Source organism: Rattus rattus, chromosome 2, assembly GCF_011064425.1.
Source record: "Rattus rattus isolate New Zealand chromosome 2, Rrattus_CSIRO_v1, whole genome shotgun sequence".
Lineage (NCBI taxonomy): Eukaryota > Metazoa > Chordata > Mammalia > Rodentia > Muridae > Rattus > Rattus rattus.
In genome coordinates, this window is record NC_046155.1 from 27,233,795 (window position 1) to 27,246,886 (window position 13,092).

At 43.1% G+C, this 13,092-nt stretch overlaps 1 protein-coding gene across 3 annotated transcripts in view; it reads left to right on the forward strand.

Moving 5' to 3' along the window:
- The window catches only part of Vldlr (very low density lipoprotein receptor), a 31,757-nt gene that overhangs the window by 3,168 nt on the left and 15,497 nt on the right, over positions 1-13,092 (forward strand). For all 3 annotated transcript variants that reach the window (XM_032891755.1, XM_032891756.1, XM_032891757.1), the window contains exon 2: positions 9,747-9,866. In XM_032891755.1, the coding sequence (XP_032747646.1) occupies positions 9,747-9,866 (120 nt within the window). The remainder of the gene's footprint in view (positions 1-9,746; positions 9,867-13,092) is intronic.

The window sequence follows — 13,092 nt, forward strand, 5'->3', positions numbered from 1 at the left end:
AGTAACCGTAGGGCTGTATCATGTCAACGCAATTCTTCACTTTTAATGCTTGAGTCTCCAGAGACCTACACTGTGTACATAAAGGCCAAGTTCAGTAGAGCTGACATATGTTCAGACTTCAGACCAGCTAACTGCATTTGCAAACACGATGCAATACTTGTAGAGGGGGCAGTCTCCATCTTCTAAACGGTTGCAAACCTGGTCATCGTGTTTCTGCTCTTTAAAATATGAGTAACCATAGACAAGATTTCTTTGAAGTACTTTCTGTAAAGGTTCTGGAAGAGCCAAAGAGTTGTGACCCCTTTCTGTCCCCTAAACAACGTCAGACCAATAAAACAATGTGCCTTAAGGTCAAGGCCACAGATAGGGCCCCAGGCATATGACTTGAGGCTTAGATTCCCAATCCCTGACATTTACCAAATAGCATAGAAAGAAAATGTATAGTAACTATTTTCTAGTCTCTCACAGCACGGTAAGCGATTCTCAGTGAAGATACGATGGAGATGGGGTTGTTTCCATTTCAGCCTCTGCCTCCTGGTCCTGATTGCCTTAACTTGACCTTGTTTTGGAAAGTCGAGGGCAGGTATTAGCCTATGAGACATTACATCACAGAGTCAAAACAGGCCTGAAATGGTGCTTGTCACATATAGAACTAGCTTACAAAGGAGAGTCTCACAGCCAACTAAGTCATCTGCCTTTCACATGGCAGGTGATAGAGTCATCTAACGAGATAATCTCAGAGATGATCCCCCAGGATGATCCCCCAGACCACAGCCAGCAGACAGTTTTCAAGAAAAATAGAAGCCCTTCTTTGGAGGTTTTGAGTAAAATGTATTTATTATAAAGGAGGAATCTAAGACTGTTTCCCCTCCTAGCTGAGGAGGGGATAATCTGAGGACTGATAGCTTTTTCTGAGGTCTCCAAGGCATACTATAACCCACTTCTTGGAGAACCTGATTTTGTAAGCGAAAACTGGCTCAATTTAATTCGATTTGTTTTCTGTACGAATCTGTATCTCTCTGCTAAGCTCCAGGGTTGGCTTGCAATCACATGTAACATGTGCTGTAAACATGGTTAATTCCAACTAGTTAGACATGCTAACTTTGGTATAGCTACACGAGAAAGCACCTTAAACTAGGCTTACTTTGCCTTTAGGTAGAGAAAGAGCACTGAATGATTGGGGCCTGTGAGACACTTTTGTGCTCTAAATTAGAAATGTAAGATTAAAAACCACTACGTAGAGGGAAAATAAGCATAGAGATCTTCCAGAAATGTCTCCATGCTTGTGCAGGGGCCTTTCACCAGATTTCTGTGGTAGAGATACCCAGCTTTGTATGGTAGAGGTGCATTGTGGGGAGGGTTGAGGGAATGCCTAAGCCAGCACTAACAAGTACATTTAAGGCAAGAAACTACAACTTGGAAGGGTCAGGCACTCACTAGAATGGCCAATTCTGCCACCAAGTTGGGGCATCTCAGTTGGCAATTGGCCAGTAGTCTTTGGGTGCCCCCAAAACAGTATTGCCATGGAGGTGAGGGGGTGGGGAGGATGTGCAGTTTGCCAGGAAGTGATGATTGACATTTGAGAGTTCATATGTTATAACCATATTCTCTGCAAAGAATGTTAGTGTATACTGTCCTAGGCTCTATTCCTGCCTCTGATCTTGAATTTTCCTAAGAATGCTTTCTCAAGATCTAAGTTATTAACTGGCAAGAAGGTTACCGGGCAGGTTATAAATTGAAGCCAGTCTCCTTTATGCATTTTCTCAAGACCACTTGATATCAGGTCAGCGCGGAAGCCAGGTTCCACTTTTTTTTTTAATAGGAAATCAAACGGGGAAATTCAAGATCCAGAAAGAGGTGAGGATAGAAGCCGTGAGTGGAGTGAGCAGAGCCACAGACAAAAGCCGCAGACATCAGCTGACGAGGTTCTGTGAGCTCCCACATGTTGCTTTGGTCGTAGCTCATGATGTTTGCCTAAAATCCCCAGCATCTTAGACTTTAATATGACAAAGCCGGAAGGGATTTCATCTCTACCAAATGGTCCCATGAAGGGGAGGATTCAAACGGTAGTGGTTATGGCCACTGTCCCCAAAGAGCAGTAGTAGAGCAGAAGTAAGACTTGGGTCTGACACACCAACCTCCTAACTTGCCCAGATCTCCCATGTGTTTTAGAATCCCTCTCATGTGGAAATGTGGCTAACTCACTAATTGTGGCAGACAGGTGTGCAACGTGTCTTGTTTGTGTTTTTTTTATAACCTGCCACACGGATGAAATGAAAGTACTCTCATGGGCATAGAAATCAGGTACCGCTATAGCTTTATCTTTCAAAGGATTCTACCAGGCAAACACTTCGTTTAGCAGGTCACACTTCATTTCAAGTTTAGAAAAGCTGAGAAAATATTTTGACAAAAGTCTATAATGTAGAACAGCTTTTCAGGTTAATTCATTAACCCAACTAATACCTTCATGGCTACTGACTAGGACTTAGCAAATCTCTGGGTGCTGGGAGATAAATCCTCGGTGCACTGGCATTGGGGAAGGAACTTTTGGGAAATAAGCCAGATCTCCCTGGGTTCTGGGGAAAGACTTTAAAGACCCAGAGGGGCACAGAGGACCTCCATGAAGAAGTGCTATCTGAACCTGCCCCTGGTGGGGAACAGGATGGAATCATATGAACAAATGCAACCAAAGTATCAGCCAGAGTGGTTGACGGAGAGGAAATAAGGGAAGCCCCTTAGAGCTGTTAGCTCAGCTGTTGCAGCCAGAGCAGATGGTGGGTGATGACTGAGAGGAAGAAGTCAGGGGAAGCTGGTAGGGAACTGAGACTCAATTCTGGAGTCAGTGGGAAGCCAGGAAATGATCCTATCTGTGGCCCTTCTGGATATTCTAAGTGGCTTAAATCACTCTCTTAATTTGGATAGGGAATTCGACAGCCTGGAGGCAAAGGGAAGGGTGACTTAAATTTAGATCAAGTGAGAAATGAGGGGTTAGCCATGGCCAAGATTTGATGGCCCAATGACAGGGGAGAAGGATCCCGGCTCCCTCTGGGCTCTTGCGTTAGAGTAAGTTAGAGCAAGCCAACTGAAGATAGGATGCAGAAGAGAAAGGGTGGGTTTTGGATCAAAGTGCTCTGCATTTCGTGTCTGGAAGCCGTCCCAATGGATGTTACCTATATCATGTGCTCAAAACCTGTACTTGGGTTGTCATCAACATGTCTGTTATAAAACACTTTTATTTATCTCCTATCTCCACCCAGTGACAGACATGAGGGTTTATAGGGGATTAACAGTATATTCAGTATTGAATTTCAAGTTCAACCTTGAAAACAAAGTCTCTTCCATGATATGTTGCCTCTGTAACTTCTTAGTCTTCAGGCTGATGTCCCTTGGGCTGTTCTCTATGCTCAGGCAGATAAGGTTCGGACAATGACTTGGTCACTAATCAAGAAAATCAAGAGACTTAGTCCTTCTAAGAAAAGCTACTAAGGGAATTCTAGCAGCATACTTAAAAGGCTATGATGGGAAGAGAGAAACAGGCCCTACCTCAACAATAAATCTATGCTGTAGAGTGTCCTTCTTGAGAAGAAAAACTACTCCATTCTTTAAGCAGACTGAACTAGGCAAATTCTAAGCAAATGAAACATTCTAGATTTATGCAGCCCTGAGTTGGCTATTGCCGATTGCGGGCTTGGTATGGAGCATGGGATTTAGAGCCAGAGTACCTGAGTTCAGATCTTAGGTCAGCCCAGAGTAATTTGGGCAAGTCACCATATTTTTCTTTTCCAAGACTGTGAAGAGGGAAAGGGGAAGGCTCACTTGGAACTAACTGGTAAAGACAAGAGAAGTCTTAGAGCAGCAATTGGCCAACAATAAAAAGCATTTGGTTGTATCTAGGATTCTAAGATAATCCCCATCAGGTGTAAATGGGACAACTTGTGACAACTGAACTGTAAAATTCATTAGTCTGCATCTCAGGCCCTTTTCCTGGGCACCTTGCTGTAGAATTTGCTGCTGATAGCCTCTCATTCTGGTAGGAAAAAAAAAATTTTTTTTTTGCTGACTCAGAAGTTTGCTTGTCCTAAAAGGAGTTTTAGCCTATGAATAGAAGGATTGGCATTAAATTAGCAAGCAGTAGAGATGAAGTAGACTAAAAATAAATGCCCTTGGTGGCCCTAGAAGTGCCAAAGGAAATGGACTGAAGAAAAACCTGTAGATGATAGCACCCTTAACTGTCAGCCGGTGAAGTGCATGCTGGGTCTGGCAGAGTGTGGCAACCCTCTCTACCCCTACAGATTCAAGGTCTTGCTGAGCCTAATACTCTGATGTCTGGAATACTCAGTAGTCCAGACGTTCAAGCAAGAGGACTCCTGCCAATGTTACTCAAAGCCTACAGGGAAATCTGTGGCCCATCTTGAAAGCCAGCTAGGCTACTCACTGTAAGGCCCATGAGGTGCTTTACTGGAGCTCACATGCTGATTTTCCAGGTTAACCCTTGCAGAACCAATTAGACAGTGGCAACCTGACTTCTCTGTGCACTTAAAGCCCCGCACCTCCTAAGGTCTGTGAACGGCTTATTGCAGGGCCGCAATGAATGAGTGTGAAGTGTTTAGGTGAGCAAACCTCCTGGGACATAGGTACCTTCTGAAGCCTGGTGCCACCTATACAAGTGACAACAGAATCATTTGGGGGGAATGGGTCTATTACTAACCCTAATAGCCACACGAGTGGGTAGACACGAGCAAACTCGAATCTCCAGGCTCAAAAGGACAAAGGGATTCCTGCTCAATGTTAGAGCTATAAGGAAACTTAGAAAGTTTGATCTCTTCATGGAAGAGGAGCCTTTTCCTATTCCTAAACTAATACCAAGAAGAGTTTTTTTCAATGGAGATAGAGCTCAAGGCTCCATTCCTCCCCACTCTAGCCCACCCCCACCCCCATTCCTTTAGCCCCAAGCAATTTCCTGAGAACACCGCAGCTTTAAGGAACCTACTAAAAACTATATTTTACTTCTAGCTTCCAACCTTTCAGACCAGACAGATGCAGGGGTATAGAGTCCCTAGCATTTGCACTCCCAAGGTTATTTATGGTGTACCGTGGCTTTAGCTCAGCTTAACAATTAAAAGAAACCTGGCGGTGGACAATTTCATGCCAGTCTGTTCCCTCTATGTACTGTAATAGTGAATTTGAGGTTTAACGTTCATGGATGGAAATAGACTACAGGTCTACAATCCTATAATCCCCGAAGCTTTGAGAACCAAAAGCTTCTTAATTCATGTGGTGCTTTCAGTTCTGGACCTCTAAGCAGCAGTGGTCCCAGCTGAACATCCAAATAGAAAGGTAGAATCTTTTTGGAACCTGCGGAGAAAATCTGTAGTGTCCCAGGATGGTGGCTGGGGTCTCTGTGTTCAATTTAGTGGCTAAGCTCTCCCTGCTGTGCATGGAACAGAGAACTAAACAGAAGCAGCAAGCACTTTCTACCTATGAGCAGCCTCTAAAAGTGCCCAGAGAACTGGAAATCTGAGAGACAGGACCATAAAGTTCAGCGTCTTTGATTCTCTCTATAGGACCTTTTATCAAGCCAGCTGGCTTCCCATCATCCTCTTCTCCATCATCTTTTAGAAAAGCGGGGATATTTCGGTAACCCCTGCCTTCCTTGTGTACATTCTTCCTCTTTGCTAATGGAGTGTCACCTGTGTCATGGTAACATACAGCTTTCTGATAAGCAAGCAGAAGCCTTGGTGACATGGACACATACAAGAAAAGAAAAGCTAGTAAGACCTCTTTCTGCTTTAGGAAGTTGGGATGAACAGATGAAAATGCTTATGTCTGTTTTAACCCTGTTTTGAGCCAAACCTCCAGGGATTTTAACATAACCTAATACTGTTGATAGCTTGTGTATTACAACTAAATCCAGAGTCCAGAACGATCAGGAACTGTATATTAGCTTTATCATGTTATATGCTGGCCTATATGTTATAAGCTTCATGACAGCTTGAGGGTCTACAAAATCCATCACGCAAGCCTCATTTTTGAGGAAGTTCTCTCCCAGAAGCCTAATCCTGGGGCTAAAATAAATTTTCCCCCCAAGTCTCTCTTGAAGTCTGATGGTGTGGTTATCATGCTCACTATGTAGATTTCAATGTTAATGCTTTTGGCTCGTTTTGAATAGAATAAATTTGGCTCTTCAGAATGAGAGCCTCGAATGTCTCTCTTCACCTTTACTGTATCCTAACTGCAGGGAGCTGTACTTTCTAAGTTCGTTTCACTCTATATTCTCTGAGCATAAATCCTTTTTTTTTTTTTTTAATAAAGTCCTCCGAGTGAATTCCTGCCATTCCTGTAGTCCTCAAAGCTGAAAGGTTTTAGAGCCGTAGCAAATGGCCCAGGAACATAGACCTCCAGCTCTGAGAATACCAAGAGCATTCCAAGAACACAGTGGCAGGAGGATGGAGGCAGGGAGGGCGGGGGAGAGAAAGGAGGCAGCCAGGTACCTCACACTTGGCTTCTTGGTTTTAAAACAAACAACCGATGCTCACCTCTTGTTCCCTTTGTAACTCCCTAGTATTTTTATTTTATTTGATAAAATATTTGTAGGACGAACAAACCTGAGTGGTGGTAGGAAATATCAAGTTCTATTTCTCAGTAGCTGAGGTCTGGCTTGCTAAAGGTTTAAGAGCAGAAAGGTCTATAGAGTTTTAAAAAAGCAATGTACCATAGTACTCGAAGGTAGCCACACCCTGGTGTTAATCTAGTCTTGGGCTGAATTTTAATCTCTTTGGGAATTAGCCACAATGTGGAGAATTCTCCCTGACAGCAGGGCGGAGTCAACACCAGGGAGACCAACTAGAGCATTGTGCTTTTCACACAAGTGTTCCAGTCTGTGCTTGCCTCTGCCCTCTCTGTTTCTATGCCAGCATGCCCCAGCTGCAAATGCTGAGAGGGGGCAGGAAATCTGAAGGCTTTCTGCTCGGAACCACCCTCCCCCAGCAAATCTGCATGCACCCTGGGACGCATGCTGGGTTTTGTAAGTCTCTGCAGTGGATGTAATGAGAGGCCTTTAAGGGACAAGAGCTGCACCTTTTTATGGCAATGCAGTCTGGTCTTGCAGAAGGATAGACGTGTTAACGATTAAAGCACCTGAACACTCACTGTCCTGGCCATGGAATAGGGCCGTGAAAATCTTAGTTCACACCTCTCTAAAAGACATGTCCCTAATGAGCCAATGCCATGAGCTCTGGCATCAGAATCAGATCTGTGGCTCTAACTTGCTCTCCTTCTCTCCTCACTGAGTTAGACATGGCACCCCATTGTCTCCTAGCCATGCTTTCTTGATGCCTTTGACTTGGTTTTGGAGCTGATTTGTAAGCATGTGTTTTCCAAAGGAGGCCTTGGTTTTTAAGATACACAACCCTTATCAGTCCCTTCTTTCTGCTTGCCACCCTCACACGTTGTTTGCTTGTGATAGCAAAGTCACTCTTGAGTAAAGCTGTGGCCACAGCCAGGAAATGCTATGAAAGGATTAGAGTGGTCCGCATGCTGTTGGCCACACACACATACACATGCAAACTGGAGGCGGTGCGATGGCCCCTTGTGTCTCTCACCTACATATGTTCATTAATTGCTCTGATTCCATTGGCCCAAGGTCACCAATCCAGCCACCAGGTTGAGTTTTTTTAGACATAAAAAGGACTTTAATTACATTTATTTACTCATGTATGCGTTTATGTGTATATATGTGTACACTTGTGCCATAGCATAGATGGGAGGTCAGAGGGCAACTTACAGGAATCAGTTCTCCCCAACCCTGTAGGACTCAATCTTGGTAGCAAGTGCCATTTCCTGCTGAGCCATCTCACCTCTGGATCCTGGAGGCAAAAACCAAAGGAAAGAAAAGTGAATACTCTGTTCTTGTAGAGAGATAATCATGCATCACATAAAGAGAGAGATAAGTCGTAAGCTCTACAATCCATTGTCCCTTTACTTAAACACACCGCAGTGGTTGTCTTAGCTCTGTCCTATTGCTGTGATGAGACACCACGAACAAAGCAATGTGGAAGAGAAAGTACTTCACTGGGGGCTTGCTTACAGTTTCAGGGGTTAGTCTATGACCATCATGGTGGAGAGCATAGCAACCAACAGGCAGGCAGGTATGACACTGGAACAAAAGCTAGGAGCTCAGACAGACAGACAGACAGACAGAGAGGGCTTAGTGAGGACTTTTGAAACTTTCTAATCATTCCCACAGTTCCACCCGTGAGTAAAATGTATGAGCCTATGGAGACCATTCTCATTCAAAACACAATGGTTTGACTTTGCATCTGGGCTATAGGGTCCAACCTATTGATTCTAGGCTGCAGGTACACACCATGGTACTTGCACTAAATTTTGTAGGCAGCCATGACACATTGGCAGGTATGCGTGTATGCAAACATATCTAAACCCTGAAAAGGTACATACAAGTATATCTATCTGTACAAGGTTAAATGTGCCTCTGTACAGGATGCTTAGCATGGATGGGCCTGGCAGCATTGGAGATTGCTCTGGGTGAGCCTGTGAATCAATAAAAAGTGAAATCCAGGGCCTAGGACATTACTGTCACTTCAGAAACACTATACTTGGTGGGCCTTTGATTTTGAATAAGTTTACAAAACTGTTTGCTTTCAACAATGACTATTCTTTTTATCTTTCTTAAACATTAAAAAACAAATGTTTATTCAGGGCGCACAGCACCAGTGTGAAGGTTGGTAGACAAACTTCAGGAGTCATTTCATTCCACCCTAGGTTCCAGAGCTTGACCCCAGGTGATCAGACTTAGAAAGCAAGTGCCTTTACCCACTGAGCCATCTACCTCACTGGCCCACCTTAAAAAAAATTAAACTCTAATAACAGCTTAAAACACGTGGTGCACAGCTAAGCAAAAGTATTTTCTTTATATGCTCATCCTATATAAAGCTTTTCTGTATTTATCTTTTTGTGTTTCAAACTTTTCCTGAGAACTAACACATGGTCGTACATCATCTCCTCGGCCTACTGAGGGTCAGGCCTGTTAGTGTCTCATCCTATGTGCAGGAAGTTACCCTTTACGAACAGTAAGGCTTTCTGGACTTTCTCCTGAAGGAGTTAAAGGGCACTCTCTTAGCCCATGGTGCTTTGTACTTTCTTTTCAACCAGACAATTTTGTGAGCATACCACCCTGTCAGTGAGCACATTTAGGTGTTGAGTGTCCATGTTTGTTGTTACATTCCCAACCTACTTGAAGTCCATAATCTTTCCTTGTCCTTCAATTTTCTTAGAGGTGGTGTCTTTTCTTCTGAAGTTTTCTTTTGCTAGTTCTTCATCTGAATGTTCTCTAGACGCTAGAATTCTGTTGCTCCATTGAAATGTTACAGTCACCATTGGAGATGAGGCACATGTTGACATATTAGCTAAAATATCACTGGCCAGCATGCGCTAGATTTCTTAGGAGCTACATAATTCCTCTCTGTTTGTACTACACAAGACGGAACCTGGGATACAGCTGTGGATCTCTGGGAGAAAGGCTGGAGCTCTAATGTTCAGTTTTAGTTTGTTGCCTAGTGAAGGAGTCTGCGAGTGTGGTCCACTGCTCCCAAACCCATCCGAGGCTGGCCCCTGGAATGTTACAGCTTGCTGAGGTTGTAGCTGTCCCTATCCATCAACCTTGGGGAACTTGTATCTCTAACTTACCTTCTGGGCCTGCACTGATCAATGTGCCTTCCTTCTCCTAGGGAAGAAAGCCAAATGTGATAGCTCCCAATTCCAGTGCACAAATGGTCGCTGCATTACTCTGCTGTGGAAATGTGATGGAGACGAAGACTGTGCTGACGGCAGTGATGAGAAAAACTGTGGTAAGTAAAGACCTTGGAGGTCTTGTTCATAACCAAACTTTAATAAATATATGAATGGGGGAATTGGTACAGGGATGTCTTGGTGGTTACGATTGTGTAGAACTTTTTCAGAGGACTTGAGATCAATTCCTACTACCCAAATTGATTGGACAACTCATAACCTCCTATAACTCCAGTTTTAGGGGATCTGACACCCATATTTGATGTCCATGGGCATCCCCTGTGTATGCGCCTGAACACATACAAGCATCATACAATTATACAGAAATACACATTGTACATAAATAAAGTAAATGTATCTCTAAAGTCACAAATGGCTTTTGATCCAAGAAGATAGAAAGCTATAGACACCACAACATTTGAGACCCCTAACATTTTAGAGGTTAACTAACTGCTATTAAAATGACAAGACAACAACAGGCATCAAAAATCAGAAAAGGACTCCATTTTTCTGTTTACAATAGTTACTTCTACAGAACTGTTAGGCAAGGTAGAAAGCATTCCCTTCACAAATGAATGTGAATATAACAGCATACCATTGATCAGAGCCTATCAAAAGGTCATTGTGAGAAATGGCTGTGTATGTTGGCCCCACCACCTCATGCCACAAAGAATAGCTAAGAACTGTATGTCACCATCACATGGACCTGAAATTTTTGCTGAAGTTTACTTTTTCACTCTGTTCTGTATTGTAAAAATCTCAGGGCAATGTTGAGAGGGAAGATGAGTGTCACCATTGTCGTTTGCCTTTTGAAAGATGGTACAGACAATGCTGGGTGTGGAGGCACATGTGTGCCCCAGCACTTGGGGAACAGAAGAAAAATAAAGGCCATGTTGGGTTTTATAACTGCCTTGTTAATTTGCCTTGTTATGCCTTTGGCGCCTCTTTGTTTATCAACATTAAAATTGTCTGGGACATGATCCATACTCAAATTGATCAGTCATTGTCAAGTGCAAAAATGAGCCCTCCAGGAAATTACAACCATACATGGGTCAAAGGTTAGAAGACTTCAGACGTTTTAAGTAAATATGTAGTTTTTCCATTTCAGACACACATTTAAGGCTGCTTTTGATAATGCTTACACCTTCCCTGTTTGCCTCCTGGGAGCCAGGAACAAATCTGCAGATTGATGTGTTTAATTTATCCCACCTCGAGAGATCTTGAAATGTCACTCCAGGTGTTTCTGTGCCAGTGTCAGCTCTGAGGGTCCATTCTGCAATAACTTAGCCCCAGTCCCAAGACCAAGCACAGTTCTCCTGTGTTATTCTTTCCATTGTGTGCTTTTTAAAGTAAGGATTTCAGTCTGCTCCACAGAGCGCCGAGTTCCCTGCTACTGCTAGGTTGTCTGAAGACTATAGTTCTCTCAACTGATATGGAACTAAGAGGACTTTCAGCTGTTTTATGGTTATAAGGTACAAAGCTACCAAAAAAATTATGTATCAGGCAAAGGACATCTTATACCAATTTTTATACTTCCCATTCTAGGAGGTTTTATCATCTAGCTCGCCAGAGACACCTGGGTCATCATAGGAGCGGTGACGGGATTTTCTTAAGTCCTTTCTGCATAAATACTCTCTACCACACACCTGGTAGAAGGATTTGGGTGGTGGAAAGTGGTGGATGAACAGTATAGTAAATCAAGATCTCTTGAAGTGGGATAAATTAATACGCATCCGTCTGCAGATTTGTTGCTGGTTCCCAGGAGGTAAACAGGGAAGGCGCATCACCAAAAGCAGCCTTAAACGTGTGTCTGAAATGGAAAAACTACAAATGTACTTCAAACTTCTGAAGCCGCTTTCTAACTTCCCCATCTAACCTTTGACCCATACGTCCTTGCAGTTTTCAGGAGGACTCATTTTTCCACTTGACAACTACTATGATCAATTTGAGTGTGAATTTCCTATGCCATTTTGTATCTGATGGCTTTCTTCCCCGGCGGAATGCTTTCTGTCTGCACATCAATGTTGATTCGAATAGCTTTTCTTTGCCTTTACCATGTGCGCTCAGAACTGAGAAGGATGAAGTCTATGTTCTACCTCTTTGTTGCACAGTTGACCTTTCATATCATGACATTTTCTACTTGCAGAAATCATCTACTTCCTTTCTAGCCATCACTCTGGTCTCTCTTTTGCAACTTACAGAGCTGTTCACAGGTTGAATTATAGCATGCAGACCCTATAGCCTGGCTTCTGTTTCCACATGGGCCCAAGAGAACACAGGCCTTGTTTAGTATTTGCCGGGTTAACGTTGTATTACGGTGATTTAAAAACGGGTGAATTTATGAGTTGGCATGGCTTTGTAGGTTTCTTAGTTGCGTTCAAGGACATGAATAAGCCCTTAGGGATCATCATAATTTATCAGCCCGTGCTGAATGTTACAGAGTGACTATCATCCAAGTTTATAGGCTTAACAAGAAAGGCATAAGAATATGCTTAGCCTTCAAGGCCTCTACCCAACTTAAACCCCTCATGCCCAGTGATCTCTTTTAAGTTTGCAAAGCATTGCAGGCTTTGGCTGATTTTCAAACACAGAAAATTGATTAGAGGGGTTTTTTTTAATGGATGTTTGAGTAGAAAGTATAGACATATAGGGATTGAGAAATCTAGTCTATAACGACAATCACGGTGTGTTGATATCTCGTCTAGCTACTTTGACAAGACTCTTCCAGATTCTGGGACTCCTTTGTGGGTATAGTGATCAAGCTGCCTGCTTTGTTTATATTTTGCTTTCCCGGTCTAATTAACCAATGGGTAGCAAGTTGTAGTGCAACTCTGAGTCTTGCCCTAGGAAGAATTAGTAGTGGAATTGATATTTTGCCTTAGGCTATTTGATGGGAGCTGTGAATTATGGGACTTGGTCCTAGCAGTCCCAGTGACTTTCAGTTGGTTGATGTTAAACCAAACTTTGGCTGAAAGCCTAAAATCTCCTTGAATTCCAAGTCCTACCACTTGTTCTAAGTGTTATAATTGACTTTAAGCTTGTCTAGGGGGTGAGTCCCTCTACCCCAGTAGACCAGCAAGAGTGGCACTATCCAGTTCTAGAGCATACTCTACATACTGCGTTGCATGCAGTGTGACAAATGTCCCTGAAACAGCCTTGCTTTACACTGCTGTAACACAAATCCTATAGGTAGGGAGGCTTAAATAATAGAAATTTGATTTTAGGATTCTGGGTGTTAGGACGTCCCAAAACAAAGAAGTGGCAGAGAGGGTGTCTGATAAAAGA